Source organism: Acomys russatus, chromosome 4, assembly GCF_903995435.1.
Source record: "Acomys russatus chromosome 4, mAcoRus1.1, whole genome shotgun sequence".
NCBI classification, from domain to species: domain Eukaryota; kingdom Metazoa; phylum Chordata; class Mammalia; order Rodentia; family Muridae; genus Acomys; species Acomys russatus.
In genome coordinates this window covers 3,544,752-3,566,655 of record NC_067140.1, presented here as the reverse complement: position 1 = coordinate 3,566,655, position 21,904 = coordinate 3,544,752, and the positions used below count along the sequence as shown (strand labels likewise).

Here is a 21,904-nt window from a genome sequence, read left to right as displayed (position 1 = left end):
CAGGGTCCTGTCAGGTGATGGCCAGCACAGAAACAGTGCCTCCTCTTTCCCTCAGAAGAGGATGGATGAGGAAGGAGCCTAGAAGAGCAGGCAGTGACATGCTGCTGGGTGCTAACCAGTGGTGGCGGTGACTTGTCAGAGCCCCAGTTTGTTGCCTAGGTGAGGATAGAGTGTTGCCCTCTACCCTGTGGGGGACATGGTGCTTGGTCATCCCTAAGGTCCTCTAGTGTTACCCACATGGAGCAAATGGTCTTGGCTTGGGGGTCTCCAGCAGTAGGCTGGTACCCAGATTTGAATGGAATGTGTCTACAAATGGCTTGTGCAACAGTGGGGAGTGGGGTGCGACCAGCTTCTGTGGGTGTCCTGGGAGCCACAGGAGAGCTTGGGCCTCAGAGCTGTTCCTTGTCTGGTGAGTAAGGATCCTGGGTGTCTTCATCTGCCACCCTAAGAGGCCCCAGCTGATGATGGACCTGGGGAGCTTTGGTCATAGCTGTGTTAGGGGAGAGTCTTCATGCTTGACCACTCAAATCTGGTGATCCCGTGGCTTTGAAGAAACCTTCTTTTGGGGACCAGGTGGCACTACATACCAGAGGTCCAGCAGAGATGGTGCTGTGACACTTCCCACACACTACCTCTGTCTTTCTGTAAGGACTCTTGTGTGACTAAGGGATGGGCGTGGCCATAACCCAGGCTTAAAGAACAGAGACCTATTGTCTTGTCCCAGAACCTGGGGACTTCAGAGAAGCCACAGAGACGATGGCTGTCATGCATGTCTGAGTAGGAAAGGCCTTGGTGATAAGGTGTTCCCTGAAGTCGTGTGACAAGTGCCTGTGATGCCATGGTGCCACTGGCTGAGTGCCAACCACGTGTCTCATTTAATCTTCACCTTGGGTCTGCAAGATAAGAAGCATGATTCTCCCCACGTGACATATGACAGAGACTTGTCCAGGTTGGCTCAGAGGTGTCTGAACCTCACCCACATGTCTCTGTCCATATTCCAGGCCTGCTAGAGGCAGAAACTCCCAGGTCGGACAAAACTACCCTGACAACAGGAGCCACTGGCAGGTGTGTTTATTGATTGCAGGGGGAGAGTCTACGTAGCTGACTTCCACACTCCCAGCTGGGACCTGGCCTGTGCCAGCCAGCTGCTGTCCAGGTCTTCATCAGGAGGGAGGACACCCAGGGTGCTAGGAGGAGGCTGGAGTGAGATTGAGGGTACCCTGGAATTGAAAAGGAATTAAACTGGTTAGTTTTTTTGTTCTTGTTTTTTGTTTTGCTTTGGTTTGTTTTCACTTGCTGCTTTTTTGGGGAGGGGCAGGTATTGTCTTGCTTTTGTCCTCAATGAAGGAAGCACTGGTGTTGGGGGAACAATCATGAGCCTCTTAACACACTTGAGCAGAGTGCATAACAGGGTCAGAAATGGAGGGGTTGGTATGGGACGTAGTATATTCTAGCCCTCTGTGGCCCAGGGGAAGTATCTGTATGCAGTGGCTGGATTGTGTAGGAACTGTCCCCAAGCCCACAGTGGAACCCAAAGAAACAGAAATAAAGATCCTGGCTATCTCCAGAGGGGCTTACACACCTGAGTTTGTCTTTAAAAAAAAAAAAAATCAAAACCAAACTAAGTGTAATGATAAAATTTACTCTGATCTACGCCCCAAGGTTGTATTCTGATCTCTCCATAGCTCCCAGCAAAGTATAAGTGAAGAGTGAGCTCATGGTCCTTGTCCTCTGTGTTCTACCATCTCCTGTCACATACTGGCTTTAACTCACATCTATTTTTAAAAATTCTCTTCCCACTAATTTAAATGTGTGGTGTCACCCAGCTATAGAGTACAATCAATGCATTTCTGCCTACAGAGAAACCAAGACAGCAAAATAGGACATTTGGAAACGGGGGATGTGGGCTTAAATCTGTGGCTTTCTCCATGATTGAATGGCTCAGGAGCTTAGTGGTCCTAGTGGGTAGCTTGGAGGCAGATCAGGACACTTAAGAGTCATGGGTCTAGCCCAAAGTGCCTGTGTAGAGCAGGGCTGATCCTCATCACAGAATGATGGTGGACAAGCTGTCTGTGGGCTTTCTCGTCACTACAAGTCTGGTTAGCTTCTGTCTCTCGTAAGTGGATTGAAGTTCCAAGGAGCCACAGGCTTTCTTCTGTTTTGTCCATTGCTGTGGCCAGTGTTTACACATAGTAGGTGTTTAATAAATGCTCACTAGCAAGCTGACTAAGATGGGTACTTCATTGACTGGCTCATGCAGAAGTTGAGGGCGAAAGCAAGAGGTCACTGGGGCAGGTGTCAAATGCAAACCCTGACTCTGCCACCAGTCGGATGTGTGGCTTCGGAAAAGAGCTTGCTGTCGTCAAGTCTCAGTTTTCCCATCAGTAAAAGTTCAGACCAGGATCCACCTCCTGAGGTAGGTGTGAGGCTGACAGCACAGTTGGTGCTGACACTGGGTGTGAGGTGCCCGGCATCACTACCGCCCTTCCCTAGCGGAGGCCAGGGATGCTTACAAAGCATTTATCAAACCTCTGGTGGTTGTCAGGCCTGTCGCAGCTGCACAGACAACTCAGCAGTAACTCTGGTCTGCTCAAGCCGAGGTCACTGAGCCACACAGGTGTGTGCATTACCTGAGGTCTACAGTCCTTGGGTGCTACCTCATATCCTACGCCTTCCCCCCATTATTCTTGGGACAGTGAACGTCTCAGGCTCAGGGCCTTTGGGCTTGCCAGTGCTTTTGTTATGACACTTCTCCCTCTGTTCCCCACAGGGGTTACCATCTTGCCCTCTCAGGTGCCAGCACACATCACCTTTTCAGAGAGGCCTTCTCTGTCCACCCTCTCAAAACCAGCATCCCCTTTCCACTGCCAGTTTCTCTTCTGAGCCTGCCTTCTTTTCCTTCCCAGGCCTTATTTCCATGGTATTGTTTATTAGCGCATATAGGTGTCTCTCTGGCTAGGATGTAGGCTCTTCCAGCAGGACAGTGTTTTCTGGTTCCATGGCCTGAAGCATTAGGAGCCATCATACTGCACTGCTGAAAAATATTTCTGAACAAGGGAGTGAAGGGATGAACAATGACAAATGGGGTGAGAAGGAGCGGTGACTTTTCACTTCTGGTGGTGCCCACAGCCTGACAAGTGACCACAGGGCCAGGGGTGGTGGCACTTTGGCTACCCCCAGCCCAGACAGTGCATTTAGTCCTACATGTCTCTCACCTTTCTCACGGACAACACAGCTTTCTCATACCCCAAGGCCTTCAGCATTGACACAGGCACTCCAGTTCTCAGTTTGCCTGAAATAACAAATGTAGTCAGAGAGTGGTGGGCCACTTCTGGCCCGGGTAGCCATGGGCGTGCTCGCAGTTCCTGGAGGCAAGCCTGGGGTCTGGCACATAGGACCTGGTCTGTTTCCCTCTGCTTGCCTGTAATCTACGCCAGCATTCACCTAGCCCTGTCTGGCCCACAATACATCTCACATCCTCCAACACTCTTGCTCAAGAGCAGTCACGGCTCCTGTCAGCCACTGCAGAAGTTTCTCTACCCGAGATTCCTCACTCTAGTGAAGCAACATTAAAAAGGCGATGATGGCACAGGTATCAGCTATCTCCACTCCTCACACATGGTGATGCTGGCGCAGGACACCAGGTCACCCCACCTCTCACATACATCGTCTCCTTTCCACCTCTGAGAAAAGTGCTCTTATGTACCCTTTTCACAGGGGGTGAACTCATGGTCCAGGAGGATCAGGCAGCTTGTTCAAGGCCAGGCAGCCAGCAAGGGGGGTTAGGGACTTGGGTTCAGTCTGCCTAAGGCCTCCTGAGTGAGCTCTAAGTGTCTGTTTGCACCTGGTTCCAGCTAGCCCTATGATCCGGTGTCTGACAGCTTATCCCTGCCTGCCTTAGACCTGGCATTAGTAAAGGACCATGCTGGATGGGGAGGCAGGAGAGGTCTTTTCAAGTTGGTGACCAGGAAGGCATCTGGGAGCAGGAAGAATTTAAACTAGGCCTAGAGGCTGAGCGGGCCCCAGGTAAAGGCAGGAGGTACAGCAGCCTAGGAGAGGGCCTTGAGGGACGAGGGACGAGGGACTCACCATTCTCATTGGGCAACAATGTGGATTCCAGGATCTTGGTCAGGGTGTCCTTCATGACTTCAGGCTGTGAGAGAGAGGAGAGCCATTAGCAGGCTGACTGCGTGGATCCCTGGGCCATTCCAGGTTCCCTGACTTGTCCCCCACGATAAGGGCAGCCAGCAGGTATGTTGGAATACCAGGTCTCCTGCTGGCTGGAGCTGCCAGGGTTGGACACTGGGGAGTGTCCTTACTGCTCTGGAGTGTGGCTCACTGAAAATGCCCTACACTCAGGGACTTTGTCCCAGCTAGAAGCATCGTGAGAAGAGATGCCAGATATCCAGATTTTTGCAAGCCTTCCAGTAAAATATCATTTTTCTAAACAAATATTTATAGAAACCAATGCAGGGTCAGTTGTGGTCATGAACACCTACAATCCCAGCAATCAGAAGGCAGAGACAGGAGGATTGTCACAAGTTTCAAAGCCAACTTGATGTACACAGTAGATTCCTGGCTAGCCCTAGCCAGAGCTTCATAGTGAGACCATGTCTTAAAAACAAACAAACAAACAAGAAAACAAACAAGCAAACAAACCCACTACGTATAACAACTGCAACAGCAGCAGCAGCAGCAAAACCAAAGTAAGGCAAAACTTTAAAGCTGAAGACAAGAAGTCAGCTCAGTTGAGCTCTCTGGTTCAGGCTAGAGACTTGGGAAGCTGAGGACCAGAGGAGAGGGGCTGCGCAGGTCAGTGTAGGGGCTCTATCTTATTATAGGGAGTGGGTACAGATTTGTACATGGTTGCTGTTCTCAGTTATATCTGCACACAGTAGGTTCTCAGGAGAAATGAGAGCCTGCAGGCTAGACTTTTGAGGAGACCGCCAGCCCACCCCAGGGATTCTTGTGATATCTCTCTCAAAGCAAATCCTGGTCAGTGGCTCATTTTAGGTTGGCCCTTTCAGGCCCCAGTGCCCTTGAGGTAATCTGTTAATACTTACATCGAACAGTTTAATGGCTGAGATCATCAGCTTGATGCGCTCAATTCTGCAACAGAAGATGCCCATGAGAGTGGTCCCTTGGGGTTTCAGTCAATAACTGTTTACTGAGGACCTGCTATGTGTAAGGCACAGGCAGGCTCTCATGAGACAATGGTGCAGTGGGGGGAAAGTCCTTGCTTCATGGCATTCACATTCTAAGGGGATGGGCAGTGGCCAAAAAGATCACCCAGGAATAAGGGAGGGTTGGTGCACTAGTTAGACCAAGTCCTTTCTGGGGAGGGGTCCCCTAATTCTCACTCAAGTACTCGTGTAGAAATGCCAGTCCAGTTACAGGACTGTCTGACTTTTCTGCTACCTTCCTACCTACTTATCTGTCTATCATCAATCTATCATCTATCTATCCATCCATCCATCCATCCATCCATCCATCCATCCATCCATCTATCTATAATCTATCTACCTATCTAGTCTGGTCTATCATCTTCTACCTAGCTATCATCTCACCTTGTATGAGCTGATTAAAATGCTCCCTTGAGCCTAAGTTTATGTCACTGGAGCCTCTAGTTGGAGTCCCTGAACTCAATCTGGGACAGAAGATGGTAGACCTTGCAGGGCTGGTGGTGGGATACAGAGGTCACTTTAGTGCTGGGCCCTAAGTGTTTAGTATCTGGGGCTGTCACTGCCTTTGTCCTGAAAAATCTCAGAATAGGCTGTTTAAAGCATTGGGCAGTACATGGCACCCAGCCCAGTGGTGGGATTGGCTTGCTCTGTGGCTCCTCTAGAGTCCCTCATTTTCCATTTGGAATTCAGCCCTTAAGGCAGAGCAGGCCTGGCAAGGCAGCCTTCTGTCTTCAGCCCTCTCTGGTGCCTCCTGCTGGCAGAGTACAGAAACCCACAGTCCTGGGCCAGCACTCAGCAGCACTCGACACGTTTACCTGATACTGTTGAAGTTGAGCATAAGCCGGTCATCTTCTGTGAAAAACTGAGCTTCATAACTGGCTTCCTGCAAGAAGACAACCCATGACCCCATTTTTGAAGAGCATGCATATAGGCCTGAGGAATGACACTGCCAACACAGTCACTGTGTACGGGCTGCTCCCAGTTCAAGCGCTTTCTTCAATAAGCCATCACCCCTCAAGGGGATCATGTTAGTGTCCTGGTGTTTGCTGGAGGAGGTCAGCAGCTCTGGTAAGGTCTAAGCACTCGTAGTATGGTTGCAAAGCTCAGAGGCTAACTCACTACTCAGAGCCTGCCCCTGAGTACACCCTCCTCCAGTCTTCTCTGCCCTCTAGAGTGCAAGTGGTTGCTCCCCTACTCTGACCGGCCCTTCCCTTCCTAGAGGGGCTCGGTCTCTCAACTGCTGAATGTTACCTGTTCCGTTTGGTAAATACTCCTAGCTGGAATATAGCTGCCTTGATGGGAGTTATGGCCCCTCTATCCCTAGGAGCTGCTGGTGGTTAGTGACTGGCTGATGGGCCCCCAAAGGGCTTGACTCTTAGCCTGTCACTCATCCTCCTCATCCTGCTCCTGGGAGATATTCCAATTTATAACAATGGACAGGGAGACCCCCCCCGCCCCCGCCCCATTTTGTCCCGTGTCACAGACACTTGAACTCACAATGCCAAGGGAAAAGAAGGGCTTGACATCTGTATTGGTGGGGAACACTTCCAGTACAATATTTTGAGCTACCGTGGCACCACCCTCATTCAGCACAACCTGGGGGCTGCTGTAAGTGAAGAGCTTCAACATCTGGGTGGGCCCCAGCTTGTTTGCTGCCTGGAAAGACATCAGACCCACACACCTGGTCACAGAACATAGGCCCTTGTGGCTTCTCGGTGTTTGTCTGTGTTCCAGCTTCCGCCCTCCCCAGTGCCCCTGTGCGGGATCCCACCTCCCTTCAGGGATGCTCTCTGTGTTCTTAGTCTGGAGCAGGGGCTTAAAGTCGCTCTCATCACCCAGTGCCAGTCCAGTGTCACCCAGGTCATCATCAGATTCAAGCTTCCCTGCTAGATTGAAGAAATCTCTGGGTTTCCCAAGGGTCTGGCCTCCATGGTAGGAAAAAAGAGAGGAGCCCACATCTGCTCTCCACTCCAGAGGCCCATGGACAGGGTCAGCAAGCACCCAGCAAGCTGCAGGCAGCAGATGGACCCACCTCTGCGTTGATCTCCTTGATGTCCTTCTGCAGCTGGCGGGCCACATCAGGAATCTGGAGCGAGGAGGAGGGGCGTGAGTCAGCTGTATTAATCATGCTTCAGTAATAGGATCAGAGTATGTGTTGGCACCCAGACTTAGGAGAAACAAGGACCCTGATCAGTAAGTGATCTATGCCGTTGGGGTGCAGGAGCCACCCTTGGGTGTCAAGGGAAACTTTTGGCTCTAGCACTAAACATCAGAATTAGGGGCTCTCTGAAGGAGAGCAGAGCTGATCATTGCTGGGAGTTCCCACCTCAGGCCTCCTTTCAGTGGGAAGATGCTGGCAGAGGTGAGCCATTCTCTGCTCACCGTGGGGCTTACCACGAATCTGAGCAGGATCACAAGGTCCTCCTTGGGGACCAGGGTGGTCACAATGGCATTCACCAGGTCCTGCCTCACGACCAGGCTGAAAGGGGCCCCGTCTGGGGTGGTGTCCATCATGGAAGCCACAGAGCTGTTGATCCAGTTGGTCACCCTTGCCTGTGAGTCCAGAAGCTTGGCCTGAGCAAACACAGAGCAGGAGGTGGTTTGTGGACTTTGATACTCCATCATATCCTGTAATCACCTGGAAGGAAACTGTGCTGAGGGAGGTGGGGCAGGTGGGAGGAGGTGTCTTCCAAAATTCCCACCATGGAAACCTCATCCAAGTGCAACAGGGTTGAGAGGTGGTTCCTTCAAGAGGTGGCTGGGTGATCAATAGTTAGCGTTGTTACGGGTGTGGCTGAGCTACTCCAGGTGGGAGTAGGCTATTATGAATGTTAGCTCAACTTCTGGTTGCCCTTGTTCTTGCCCTCCCCCACAGGGACCATGTTCTGGCAACACAAAATAGACTAAGACAGATACCATTCTGTCTGCTTCCCATCTTTGCACCTGTGTTAGGAAGCTTAGATTGATGAAGGCAATGGCTTTATCAGGCACCAAACAGCCTTCCCTCTTGAGTATCTTAGATCACCTCTACCCTCCCTCCCTCTCTCCCTCCCTCCCGCCTTCCCTCCCTCTCTCCCTCCCTCCCTTTGGTTACAAGTTAGGCATGGGTTAGCATGCATCCACAATCCTAGGTGCTCTGGAGATAGAGCAAGAGGATCATTTGAGCAGAACTGGGCAAATCTGGGTAGCACAGGAAATACCATCTCTTTAAGCTTGAGGCAGAGAGACAGAGAGAAGGGTGGAAAAAGAAACCTACCCAGAGCCACATGGCCAAGGATTCTTGGATTCTGCAAAGTTAGGGCTGTATGATACTTGAGGATGCCTCTGTCCTGAGCTCATGTTGCAATGCCACCAGAAGTTTGGGGTTTGGCAGGAGCTTACTTGAGAGAAAGACCCAGGCACCCATGGCCACACAGGGTCAAGGTCCTAGGTCAGGACCCCAGGGCCACATGAAGTTCTATCTGCTGGCTTTCACAGGATGCTTAGCGTATGACATCATCAGCCACATGGGTAGTCACATAAGATCAGCTGTTCCCTAATGGCCCTAGTTTGCACTGAGGTCTGGAACTCACCTGCAGGTTGAGCTGGATATTACTGTCCTGGATAGCAGGAGACAGAAGGCCAAACTCCAGGGCTCCTGGGCTGAGGGCAATGGGTGCTGCTCAGGGCAAGAAGAAAGTCTGTGAGGGGGGAGGGTGAGGTTGGGGGGGGGCTAGTTTTCTACTGCTTACAGCTAGGGACCTGCTACAATCAAGAAAAATGATGCTGTTGGTGGTAACCATGGTAGTCATTTCAGGGACCATTCAAAACACCAGCACAGAGCTAGACTTGTATGCATCATCCCTATGCCAAATCTGAAATGCTGTTTATAATCTGTGCCTCCTCCACCTCACTGTAGCCCACTTCTCAAGGCAGGTGAGGTCTGAGCATTGAACTCAGCTGTGCAACCATTAGTTCATCATCATCTGTGTTTGCCTTGGATTTCCCCACTTGATGGATGGGTGGTAGAGACACCCCATCTTCCCAGGTGTTGGGTGGGAATGAGAGTGCATGGGCCTGTCCCTACCCTGCATCAGTCTCCATCACTAGGATCACAGCAGCTAGGTAGACTTGGGAACTCCATGTCATTAGTGTCTTCTAGCGCCTGCCCCGCTGCCCCCCGCTAATTGGAGCAGGAAGAATGAGGTTCCAGCTTTCCCTACCATGTATCTCCTCTGTGAGTTCAGAGGTGGCATAAACCATGTGCCTCGGTTTCCCCATATGTGCAGTCGGGCAGTTGAGACATTGAGGAAGTGAGATGGTGTGTATAACATGCCCTGCCCTGCATTTAGTCCTCAGGTGCACTAGGAGCTTAGTGGTTTGTTCTGTTCTCCTTGTCCTGCTCTGGCTACCCTTCGATGTGCCTCTTTAGATTCTAAATCAGCACATGTTAGTGTTTTTGTTCTCGCTTGTTGATTCCTACTCTGAGAGGGTTGAGCAGGGCCAATCTCCAAGGTTGAGCGCAGAAGCCCATATCTTTGTTACTCTCTGGGAGTGAGAAATTACATCCATTCTGTGCACACAGCTCACCTCTGCTCTTGTTCCCTTCTCTCAGTATCACATAGTAGTCAGAGTGCCATCCATCCGTCCATCCATCTGTCCATCCGCCCATCCATCCATCCATTTGTCCATCCATCCGTCCATCCGCCCGCCCATCCATCTGTCCATCTGTCCATCCATTCATCCATCCAGCCAGCATGCAATGCATTTATTTTAAAGCAACTCTGTATCAGGCAGATTATCTCCTATACGCCCAGAACTTTCCTGTAACCTGTAAGTGCGGACTTCAATCCTTCGAGGGTGGGAGGTAGAGAGCCTTATTTTATGGATGAGGAAACTGAGGTCAAGGAGGGTAGAACGATTCCCCCAAAGTCAAGGATCAAGTCATCAGCAGAATGACCTTTAACCAGGCTCTACCTGGGTATCTGAGACCCATGTAGAACAGTGGTTCTCAACCTGTGGGTCATAACTCCATTCACAGGGGTTGCCTGACACCATCGGGAAACACAGAAATTTACTTTACAACTCGTAACAGTAGCAAAATAGCAGTTGTGAAGTAGCAATGAAAATAAGTTTGTGTTGAGTAACAACCAAAAGGAAAAGGCTGAAAACCACTGTTCTGCACACACCAGGCACTCGTTAAGTTGCAGCTGCAATGTCTGGGCAGCAGGGATTAGGAGGTGCCAGTTCATCTGTGTGCCGGACAGGGCGGCCTCCCCTGGGTAAAGGTAGAGCCTGAAGGCCGAGCCAGCCATCAAGACAACAGAGCGCCTACCTGTTGCCAGCTTCAAGAAGTCTTCGTACATGCCATCGAAGGCTTCTTGGATCACAGGGCACAGCTGCAGTAGCACAAATACAGGGCCATTGGTGAATAGCCAGCCCCTAGCCCACAGCTTCCTGGGCCTGCTCTCCCGCATCTTTACTCTCACTGCAGTGCCCAACTGGCCACACGCTCATCTGTAGACTTGAGGACTCAGATGTGTCCATCTCTGTCCCTCCTTGCTGTCCAGAGTCTATGGCTGTCCTAAGGGCCACCTAGTTCCTTTTTCCAATGGTTTGCCCTTTGCTTTGTGTCCAGATTGTGCCTAGCCTGTCAGCTACCCTCCCTAGGACGCCAATGATTGCTTGAAGGAACCCATGTTTTCCTTGGAGGAAGCCAAGAATTCACTTATTAATTTTATAAAAACTCACATTCCTTCCATGTCAGCTCTAGAGCAGAGGCCAAATGGGCTGCCCCACACAATGCTAAGCAGTCTCTGTATCTGTGGTGAGTTTCCAGCCCCAACCAACCTTGTGCTACCAATGGATTCTCTGCCTAACAGTGACAGCGCCTCTCAACATGGGAAGGTGTTGGTCTCTGGCCATTTTTTAATTATAATGTGTCAGAAGAGCTATAGTGACATCTAGTGGACGGAGGCCAAGGGTGCTACTAAAGGCTCCACCCTTGCGGCTCAGCCACATGACGGTGTGGATTTAGAGGTTCTTCTGAAAGGGGGCGGTGGTGGTAAACATTTGCTTTGCTGTCTTTAGGAACCATAGACCTTTCGTCTGATGTTTAGTTGCTTTAAAGGAAGGGCTACCTAGCTGGCCACCCCCTCAATATTCTTGTGTGAGGGCAGTGCGTTTCAAGAAAAGCTTTTCTTGTGAACAGCAGTTCCCTGCTTCCATTGGCTTCCCTCATCTATGATCCAGAGAGGAGGAATAGGTGGAGAGAGGGGCATCTCCCACATCCTCCCACAACGCCTGCCCTTCCCTCCCTTCAGCCCTGACCACACATGGGTGTCTGGGACACAAGGATCCCGCCAGACCCATTGTGAATCACAGCCTGGATGAGAGCCATGTCTCCACCAAAAAGGGCCGCTTTGTCTCCCCAGTGAGCTCCTTTCTCAAATGCATGTGTGCCTCCCTTCACATCCTGTGGACCACAGCTCTGACCACTGTACCCTGCCTCAAGTCACTGTACAACCCCAAGGCATAGAATTAGCTTAGAATTCTAAATTCATGCCATCTCTTCTGCTGGGAAATATTTTTTTTTTTTCTATTAAAGAACGATTCTGGGTAAAATTTTGAAAATATTTGCATCTGGGTTCTACTCCAAGAAACTCTGTCTTTAAACAGAAAAATGATGTTCTTGACAATGTATCTGCTGGTCATATTGGCACATGCCTGTAATCTCCGCCCTTGGTATGTGAAGGCAGGAAGTCAGGAATTCAAGGCCAGCCTGGGCCACTTGATACCCATTCCTGAAACATTCTCATATAAGTGTTGAGAGGAGGCTATACCTTTCTCTAAAAAAATCTATAATAAAATAACTTACATTTTCCTGGGCCAGATGACCAAGGTCTGACAAATTGCTGTGATTAAAACCTCTGAACCTGTGAATTTCTTGTTACTCAGCAAATTCTGACATTGTGGAAAGATATGTATATTTTTGTCTATGTTTCTGGCACAGCATGCTCATGGCAGCAAGAAAAGATCATTTAACAAACAAAGTGATTTCTTTTCATATCCCTTTAAAAACACCATTCTGGACATGCTCCTCAGTAAATGTTCAGGAGTTTAAAGTTCTAATAAGAACAAACCATTGCCTTGACTTGGAAGTCACATATGTCTACTTATTCTCCCATTCTCTACCTGTATTTCCAGACCAAGAAGAACCAGGAACCAACTAACCTTCCTTCCTTCCTTCCCTCCTTCCTCCCTTCCTTCCTCCCTTCCTCCTCCCTCCCTCCCTCCTTCCTTCCTTCCTTCCTTCCTCTTTCCTTCCTTCTTCCTTCCTTCTTCACTGATGATTGACCCCAGGCCTCACACATGCTAAGCTAGTGCTCTACCAGTGAGCTACAGCTACAGCCCTCCCTCTCATACATCCATATACATGAGGTTAAGAATAAACTAGATCTTTACGATAAAAACATCTCATTTGTGATTTCCTCTTTTTCCTTTCTTCTTCCTTCTTTTCTCCCTCCCTCTCTTCCTCCCCCCCTCCCTCCTCCCTTCCTTCCTTCCTGGTGCTGGGCCTCATGAATACTACATAAGTGCTCTGTGACTGAGGTACATCCTTAGCCCTTAGGTTTTTGATAATTTGAGACAGGGTTTCTCTGTGTAGCCCTGGCTGTCTTGGAACTCACTCTGTAGACCAGGCTGGCACTGAACTTAGAAGTTCACCTGCCTCTGCCTCTCAAATGCTGGTATAAAAGTTGTGAGCCTCCACTGCCTGGTTAAAACATCGTGTATTTATGATGGAAATCACTGATCAGTATGGATGAATCTACTTACAATATTTTAGTTTACTTGTGCATATTAAGTGCATATAAGACGAAAGTTACCAGGGATGCAGGTGTTTTCTGTTGTAGAATGCTTGCCTAGCAGGTGTAAAGCCCTGGGGTTCTGTCCCCAGCATTCCCACCACTGCCTAACACAGCCCGAACTTACTGACTCAAAAGAAATAAACGCAGCCTGACCTACAAACCATACCTGGACAGCTGAGTAAGGGCTGGATGTTCAGGGACTTCTAGCTTGGTTTTTAAAATTAAAGTATATATGTGCATAAAACACATTAAAATACATTTTAATAAAGGCAGAAAAGCCATCTCTTCCCAGGTGTTTTGCTCTGCATCCACTGCTGTCTGTTGTTCTCGAGGTACCATCTACTGTCTGTTTGGTGGCAATACTACACAGGAGTGCACTATTGTGCACGGTCCTTCAGTTCTGCCCTGTGGCATCACTTTAATAGACTAAAGTACGCCTGCGGGTAGGATTTATAACTGGGAAGTCAGCGAAAGCTACACGTAGGGTTCCTTCTCCTCAACCCTTGCAGAGACATGTGTTGAAACCTTGACTAGCACGTGACTGATGAAGAAACCTTGACTGGCACATGACTGATGAAGACCTCCTGAATTTTTGCTGTTGTTATTGTGACCTCAACAATCTCACCGGCTCAGTGGTTCTTTGCTTTGTTGAAGGAATTAATTACTCAGTCCTAGAAGAATCCCACCCAAGGAGACAAGATTCATTTGACACCATTTTGAAGTCCCACCTTAGTCCTACAGGGGGTGCTATCTCCCAAGGCCAGAGGCCTGCTTTTACTCACGTGGTTTTTCACCATTTGGGGCAGGGCTGGCACCAGGATATTCATGACATTCTTTGCCAGGGAGTTCACCACGAAGGAGAGTCTTTGGCAGAGGGGAGTTGGGGATTAGGAAGCTTGTAAGAGAGGATTGTCCCTGCTTTATAGAGGTGACATGGAATCCTGGGGAGAAGGAGCTAGCTCAAGTTCACCCCGGGTGTTAGCCAAGGCTGTGGCAGAGGCTGAACTGAGGGCAGACATTGGCCTGTGTATTGTCTTTTATAGGTCTGTGCCGACATTAGGATGCTGGGAACTGACAGGACTACTGGGAGGTGACGTTGCTCTCTTATGACTGGGGTAATTCTTGCTGCTTGGAAGGTATCACAGGCCGCGTTTTCTGGACTAGGAAGGTGGCACATGGGGAGGTGGCTTGCCTAATACTACTCTGGCAGTTAAGGAAGAAGGTAAGCTTGCTGTAGGCCCACCTAGGTCTGCCTGGGTGGTCTGTGAGCCCTAGATGGAGGTGCTGCTCTGGCTGCAGATGTTTGCCCCCACCCCACCCTTACGTGCACCCTACATCCACTTTTATACCCACCCTCTCACCCTGGTATCATGCCACCATTTCTGCTTTCATCTTTGTTATCCAGAGCTGCCTTTGACATCTGGATTCCCTGGAAGGAGCCCCAGGATCAAGAGTCAGGAGGGGCGCATGTCTGTCCTCCAATGTTGTCCATGTGTGCAGTGGGTAAGGCCACAGTCTGCCTCTCCTCCCAGCAGGACACAGCCCAGCACTCACTTGTGAAGCAGGCTGAGACGCAGAGTGCTCCCACTGCTGGAGCAGTCGCTGAGGTTCAGGCGCATGGGGCCGCTCTTGCTTTTCTCCACCCGGATGAGGGCTTGGATTTCAGTGTTCATTTGGAACTGCACTATGGTCTTGACCAGAGGCCTGTGGGGACAACAGCAGTGAGAGTGAGTGCTGTTGAGGTCCATGTGAGAGCCACAGAGTCTGTCTGTCCCTCGCTATTTTTTGGCTGGTTCCCCTCATCACCTCCCCACCCCCCAACATCTGGAGTTCCTGATGTTCTTTCCTGATCTCACCCCTCATGTTTGCCATGGGATTCCAAGTCATACACTGTGGGTGTCCCCTGAGTTCCTCAGGTACGACAGCCATGGATTCCACATTGTCTTCTGGCCTGCCTCTTTCAAACCTCATCATCTTGGCTGCTGGCTGTTCCTCCCAGACTGATGTGGGAGCAGACCCTGAAGTCATCTTTGATCTCTCTCTCTCTCTCTCTCTTTCTCTCTCTCTCTCTCTCTCTCTCTCTCTCTCTCTCTCCCCCCTTCTCCCCCTCTCCCCCTCCCCTTCCTCTCCATATCCAGCTCACCAGAAGTCCCTGTTGTTCCTGCCTGCCTCTGACCCATAACTAGAGTCTGTTCACTCCTTTACCCGCCTGTCCCAAACCCAGGTCTAAGCCACCACTGGCTCCTCTAGAGTGGTTGCAGGGCCTCCCATGTAACACTTCTGCCACCTCTCTGCCCCACTGTTTCCCACACAGCTCTTTCTTGGCTTTGACCTTCTGTTGCTATTGGCCCTCATACTCCATAAAAGCCACGTGCTCATTTTGGCCCATAAGGCCATGCACCATCAGGCCTCCTGATCTACCCCTAACCATTCCATGCCCCGTCCCTTCCCTTTGTCATTTTTGAGCAAGGCGAGTACATCCCTCCTCAGGGCCTTTGCACTTGCTCTTTCAACTCCGGGATTCATTTCTAAATATCTGCACAGGGGCAGGCGGGGAGGAGTGAGTAGATGAAACTGTTAGGTTAGTTGTATCTGGTTCGGGGGACACTCACGTGTTCAATCCAGCCACCATGTTCAGGGGTATTCTGACTACCAGCTCCTGGTCATAGGTTGAAGGCTCCACAACCAACTGGGGGATTCTAGCAGAGGTGACCTTCATCCTGAACAGGGTGGAAGGGAGTCATGGTCACACCCAGATGAGTGTCACCCTCAAGCCTGCTCCCATCTTCTCTCCTGACTTCCCTGCAGCTGACCAGAACCTGTGCCCTAAGTCCAGTTTATTAACCTTTTCTATCATGATCCTACCCCCTCTCTCCCCTTCACCCCTGCTTGCCTCTCTGCAGATTCCTTGGCTTTTAGCCTCAGCCTGCTGGGCTGACAGTAAGCTCCTCTATGATCTTACCTTACTGTCCTGTCATTCTTTGCTGTGGGGGTTTGAATTGCAATCATTCTGAGTGACTCTTGCCTCTCCATGGCTTTGCCCCACTGGTCTCTTTGCCTGAAATGTCAGTTTCTTGGTGTCTCTGGCTTGGCCATGTCCTCCACTAAGAGGCACCTCCTGGTTCTGGCACTCTCCCACCTGGGGCCATCTTCCTATGTGGCCGCCATCCTAGAGCACCAGTGACGTTGCCTTATCGTCACCACTAGCCGTTCTGTGGGCTTTTCAAGAGAGGAACTTAGTCTGACCCATCTTGGCTACTATTTTTTCACTGACAACTGAGCAAGCAGCATCCTTGGGCCGATGTGTGGGGAAGAGATGGCTCCCAGTGCTGTCAGGGCCACTCACCACACGATGTATCCCAGTATAGTGCGCATTACGCTGTCCAGCATAGGGATGCTCCCAGACTTATCTCGCATGGCACTGAGCAGTGGCAACTCCTGGAGGATGGCAGTCGCATCATGGTCCTCCAGTGCCTGGGCCAGGTCTGCAGATATCCAGGGATTAGAGGTCAAGAGGAGGGTCAGGGAAGGTAGCCTGGTAATGGCACCAGGTAGAGGATAGCCGTCACTCAGGACTCCTTGGACCTGACACTACCTGAGGGCCCAGTCTCTTTACCCCGATCATCCCCACTGTGTAGATATGCCCTGGAGAGCAGTGTCTCTGGGGTGGTGGTGATGCTGCTGCTATTTTCACATGACCATGGCTGGAGATAGTGGGAATCACCACACTCGGAATGTTGCCAGTCACTCCTGGGAGGCTGGGCCTGTGTCCTCCCTCTCCCTAGGCACTGCTAAATGCTTCTTAATCTGAGCATCCCACTGGGGACAGTTTTGCAGCCAACTCACTCTTGCTAATGATCTTCTGGCACTCACACTGTTCACTCTGTTGTTTGATGCACCTTAGGTGTGGAGCAGAGGAAGGAAGAAATGGCAGCGAGGGCCCTGGGGCTGCTCCCTGGCAGCTGTTCACTAGTGGCCAGAGCCCATTTCCTAGGCAGTGTGCTGCAGCAGTGCCAGCCTCAGTGTCTCAGAGCCCTCGTGGCATTCCTTTCAAGCATTTGCCTCCTCAGTGCTAATGGGGCTGGGCACATTACATTTTTCTTTGCCAGTTGGTAGTCTTAAACCCCATCAGTATAGGCTTTCGAGGGACATGGAGTGGCAAGTCCCTGGAACATGCCTCTTATCAGCCCCTGTGGTGCCACTGTGCAGCTGATGTTGAGCTGCCAGTCAGCAGGGGTCCTGAAGGCTGCGAGTGAGTTCTGAGGGCCCCCAGAAAGCTTTCAAGGGCCAACTAGAGATGGTCCCCCAAGAGATAAAACAACTCCTCCCTCCAGGGACACCATCTAAGGCATGTCATCAGCTCAGGGCAGGGGCGTGCTCTGCAGCTCCTGCCTGCCAGCAGCAGGCCAGTGCTAGCCTAGCACAACCTAGTGAGCTTCCCTCTACCCAAGTTAGTCATGTCCAGGAGGCCTGGGGAGGGATCTCTGACTCTGAATGTGTTCTGTCCTTGGGCACCACCTCGTTGCTGGGTAGAGTTAGATTTCCCCCTCTTAGCCAATCCCTCCTTCCTCCGATGCCCCATTGAAGCCATCTACATTGAACGCCCCTCCCCAGAATTATGGTTTGAAAGTTGTGTTCTGATGGAGTTAATGAATATAGTCACCCAGTGGCTCCTGACCCTCAGTGACCATTTGCTTGGGTGGGCCCACTGACTCTCCCACAGGGGATATTGAGAATCTCCTCCCAAACTACCACCGGCTGCTCCTTGGCTGCTCACCCCAAGCTCCCTATGATTTAAATGCTGCATGCTTGGGAGTGACAGCATGGGCCTCAGGCCATCTGCTTCCCCAGCCTTTGGAACAGAGCTTGTGCACCAGGTAATTGCGCATCGCCATAGGAGACATGTGCCAATGCCTGGGGAGAAGGTGCTGCCAAGTGTCCTCTCACACACAGGACTGTGCCCCATGGCAGAGAAGCTGGGGAGAAGGCTACCTAAGGCCCCTGTGACCCTCCTCCATTCCTATGGTGTTGGGAGTTCCTGTAGGCCCAAGAAGGAAGGCCTCCCCTTGTCTTCCAGAGAGTAAGTATAGGCCCTGAGCCTGACCTAGGGCCATGGAGCTGGAGCAACAAACCCTTGTGTGGAACTGAGGCCACTAGACTCTGCCCAGTAGTGGGTTTTGGGAACAGTATTATCTGAGGACATCTTGGCATCATGGGCTCTTGAGATCATAGTATCCCAGACCTTCATACCTCAGCCACTACTCTTCTCATGCAAGCCCTGGGATCCACCTGTGCCTGATATACCCCTTTGACAAGGAGCTCTTTTCCTTTTGGAGGATTGCTCCACTTGCCCCTTGCTCTATGCTGGTGAGACCTGGGGATGTTTGTGGTGGTCATTACTCACGTTCTCTGATGACTTTTGGGCCGAGGGTGAGCACTGCAGGGGCAAGGAGGTCAGCTTGGACCAGTGTGGCTCCCAGCAAACCATAGAGGAGGGTGACAATCCATGGGCCGGCCATCTTCCTGGGTGCTGATGAGAAGTGGGTAGCAGATAGCAGGGCCTGGAATAGGCACAAAGGGTCCTGCTAGCTGGACACAGGGGCCCATGGGAGGCACATAATGCCATGTAGCCTGGGGTACAGTGCCCAGGAGAGGCATTCAGGGCAGTGGTTAAGAGCCAAGGCTTAGTTGTACATCCTTGAATAATGAACCAAGGCACACATATGTCTGTGCTTCAGGGGCTCCTCTGGCAAGTGGGCATGATGGAGCTTTGCTTCATAGTCTCTGTGATTAATGGTATCTAGAAATCATTCAGTGTGGGGTCCTTCCCGCAGGAAGAACTTGGGAGACATTAACAATGTTCTTACAGAAAACCCACTAGCAACGCTTGAATCAGCCATTTCTTGCCCCACCTCCACTCCTAGCCATGGGTATTTCCTGGGAATAGTGCAGTGAAGTCCTGCTCAGTCTTCCTGCCCACACTCCCTTCATGGAACTTTCTGCAGACTGTCTTGTTTACAGAAAAGGGAGATTTGGCCCCTGGGACTTGTGCCCTTGCCTGCCTCAGAATGTGAGTTTCTTGCCACCAGAGAAAGATGTGACCCTGGGTGATGGATCTGCTGTGGGCTACCATGAGACACTGGACTAGGCTGTGAGTTCTGGAAAGGGGAACTTTGCTGCCTGCTCCTGACTGTGTCCCCATACTTAGCACAGTGCCTGGTACAGTGGCACTTCTTTTTTAAAAAATTTTTTAATTAATTTATTCTTGTTACATCTCAATGGTTATCCCATCCCTTGTATCCTCCCATTCTTCCCTCCCTCCCATTTTCCCATTATTCCCCTCCCCTATGACTGTTCCTGAGGGGGATTACCTCCCCCTGTATATGCTCATAGGGTATCAAGTCTCTTCTTGGTAACCTGCTGTCCTTCCTCTGAGTGCCACCAGGTCTCCCCCTCCAGGGGATATGGTCAAATGTGAGGCACCAGAGTACGCGAGAAAGTCATATCCCACTCTCCACTCAACTTCTTACATAATGGCTGAGTGAATGACTGGCCTCTGAGAGGCTCTGGACAAACTGGCGTTGGAGCCTTCTGGAGATCCCTGTGAAGCCACAGGATACCTGTCCCTGAGTGTCAGCAGCCTGAGGGGGCGCATATCGTGGGCCTGGGAGTCAGACAGACTCCAGTAGGAGGCCTGCTTCTATGGCTGGCTCAGCAACTGTGGACGAGAGACTTTGCCCTTTGGAGCCGTTTTGAACGGCTATCTAACAGGCGATGATGTCGGCATCCAGGAGGGCAGTCAGGAAGGTGGGTGTACTGTGTTCTGGTCCTGCTCATGAATGCGATTGACCAGGACAAAGAGGTCTGTAACTACTGATCCTGGCGTCAGAGGAAACCACGCCACAATCAAAGCCAGAGGGCAGAGCTGACAGCCTGCATTGGTTGGCAAGGCAACCATACCCTCAAACTATGTCTTTGGCTTCCAAACACTTTGGTCCTTGTCTGCCCCCCTTTCTCTTTCCCACTGCTCAACCTCCTGGTCAGAGAGAGGGGTTCTGAACCTAGCATTGTCTCTCCTGGGAGACATTGTCTCCCTCAAACCTCAGCCTGTGCCCATCCACCATTTGGTCCTCAGCTCCTGTCCTCACCATGGACCCACTATGTGGTCTTCAACTCCTGCCCTCCTCATGGATGCCTTTTGCTCTTCTTCAGCATTCACTCAGCCTTGCATCCCACATGTCATCTCTTCCAGGGAGCCTTCTCTGACTCCTCTCTGGTCCTGGGCCTTCCTTAAACACAGTAAAGCCCACAATAATCACCCGGGAGTTCTTTTGGGGCTGCTGTGACCAATGCTTCTCTTTGTCCCCAGCAACAGATCAGCATATGCAGGCATTACACAGCTAGTGTGTGCAGAGCAGGTTGAAGTCCCTAGACTGAGGACTGGGAAAGACCAACCTGCTTTAGGACTACATCTTTGTTTATGGCTTTTGGATGAGAGCACCATCCCCTTTCTGCCTTTTGGCCCCCAGAAGCCGTAGTTGTCAGGGGGCATTATTAGGCTCAATTTTCCCTCTGCAGTTGGGCTGACCCCAGCAGCTGTTCCCTGTGAGGAACCTGCCTAGCCTTCTAGTCCATCCCTACATCTTACCTGGATGTGCTGGAGTCCTGAGTCTGCCTGCTCCTCTCCTGGGTGGTGGGTCTGGAGACCCAGCGTTATATCCTGCAATCCTGACTTGGGCAGCCACTCTGAGCATGTGGGCCAAGGCCTCGGGCTGGGACGAGGTCTCCAAGGTAAATATTTGCAGCTCTTGGTGAACCAAAGCCCTTCCTGGAAGCAGTCTGGGAACTCTAGCTTCCTGAGGTTTGGAGAAAGGAGGGTCCAAATTGGCTGGAGAGGCAGAGGGAGTACTGGGGCATATGTCAGAAAGGTGGCTCAGGCATGGAGCAAGCCTTAACAAGTGGCTCCATGCATCCTGGGCACGAAAGCAATTCAGTTCAATATGGTGTAGCTGGTGTTGGTTCAAACTTCTAGAGTCTGACCCTGAGTAGTTTATTTTGGGCATATTTAAGCACAGTACAATTTGGTAAAAACTTATTCTGGTTATAATTAACTCAATGTCAAATTCACAGCAAAGCATACATTAAGTCTCTTTGAGAAACAAAGTAAGATAAGTACAGATCAGACATGACTACCAAAACTCTTATAAAGTCCATAAAGATAGGTTCTATAGATTGAGAAAAACAAATTTACAATAAGGGTCTTTGGAGGACCTGGTGCTGGAAAAGTCTCTAGCCACTCAGATAGATCAAAGGTCACCAGGCTACTAAACATATCCTCTTCTAGCCTGGGTGGGCAACAGGCTACGCATTTCTTCCCCTGAAGGGGCAACCCTGTGTGTTTAACATTCTGCGCTTGCCTCATGCTTATCCATGAGCACAAAGACCTCTGTGCTACCCCCACAGGACCACGGTGAGCTTAGTAGCAGTTACAATGAGCGAACATCTCTGAGATGGCAGGCATCACCACGTGCTTTCCATTGGTTAGGTTGGTTGGCATCATCTTCATGACCTCATAGTCAACAAGTCATCCTGCTATTAGTGAGGAGGAACCAGCCTCCATAGCCAGCACACAGAAGAGCCAGGATTTCAAACAGAAATCCGGCTTCAAAAGTCATCTGGGGACCTCTGCAGCTTAGTGGACACAGGATATGTGTTAGGGGACAGAGCAGATTCAAGTCCTGGCTTCATCTTCCTTACTCTGAGTGACTTGGGACTCTGAACCTCTTCGTTTCCATGTGTGAAATATGCACACTCAAGTTGCTCTGTCTTAGAGGGCACATAGCTGGGGACACTGGGCCTACTCAGAGGAATGCT

At 50.7% G+C, this 21,904-nt stretch overlaps 1 protein-coding gene across 1 annotated transcript; it reads right to left on the bottom strand.

Annotated features, from left to right (window-relative positions):
* Window positions 1-1,060: 1,060 nt before the first annotated feature.
* On the bottom strand, window positions 1,061-18,590 carry Bpifb1 (BPI fold containing family B member 1). The gene is made up of 15 exons (XM_051143551.1): window positions 18,435-18,590; window positions 16,377-16,515; window positions 15,643-15,750; window positions 14,585-14,734; window positions 13,813-13,894; window positions 10,498-10,561; window positions 8,756-8,841; window positions 7,578-7,757; window positions 7,216-7,269; window positions 6,681-6,839; window positions 5,999-6,066; window positions 5,064-5,109; window positions 4,090-4,153; window positions 3,216-3,292; window positions 1,061-1,220 (listed from the first exon to the last, which is right to left on the bottom strand). Exons 1-15 carry the CDS (start codon window positions 18,547-18,549, stop codon window positions 1,188-1,190), a joined length of 1,425 nt encoding a protein of 474 aa, XP_050999508.1. The 5' UTR covers window positions 18,550-18,590; the 3' UTR covers window positions 1,061-1,187.
* Between the last annotated feature and the right edge of the window lie 3,314 nt (window positions 18,591-21,904).

What these genes read in the sequence shown, in the direction of transcription:
- Bpifb1 (XM_051143551.1), bottom strand. Translation starts at nt 18,549, where the DNA reads ATGGCCGGCCCATGGATTGTCACCCTCCTCTATGGTTTGCTGGGAGCC. An exon ending in CCCAAAAGTCATCAGAGAAC is followed by an intron (nt 16,516 to 18,434) that starts GTGAGTAATGAC and finishes GGATATCTGCAG; the next exon opens with ACCTGGCCCAGGCACTGGAG. An exon ending in CTTCTTGAAGCTGGCAACAG is followed by an intron (nt 8,842 to 10,497) that starts GTAGGCGCTCTG and finishes TGCCCTGAGCAG; the next exon opens with CACCCATTGCCCTCAGCCCA.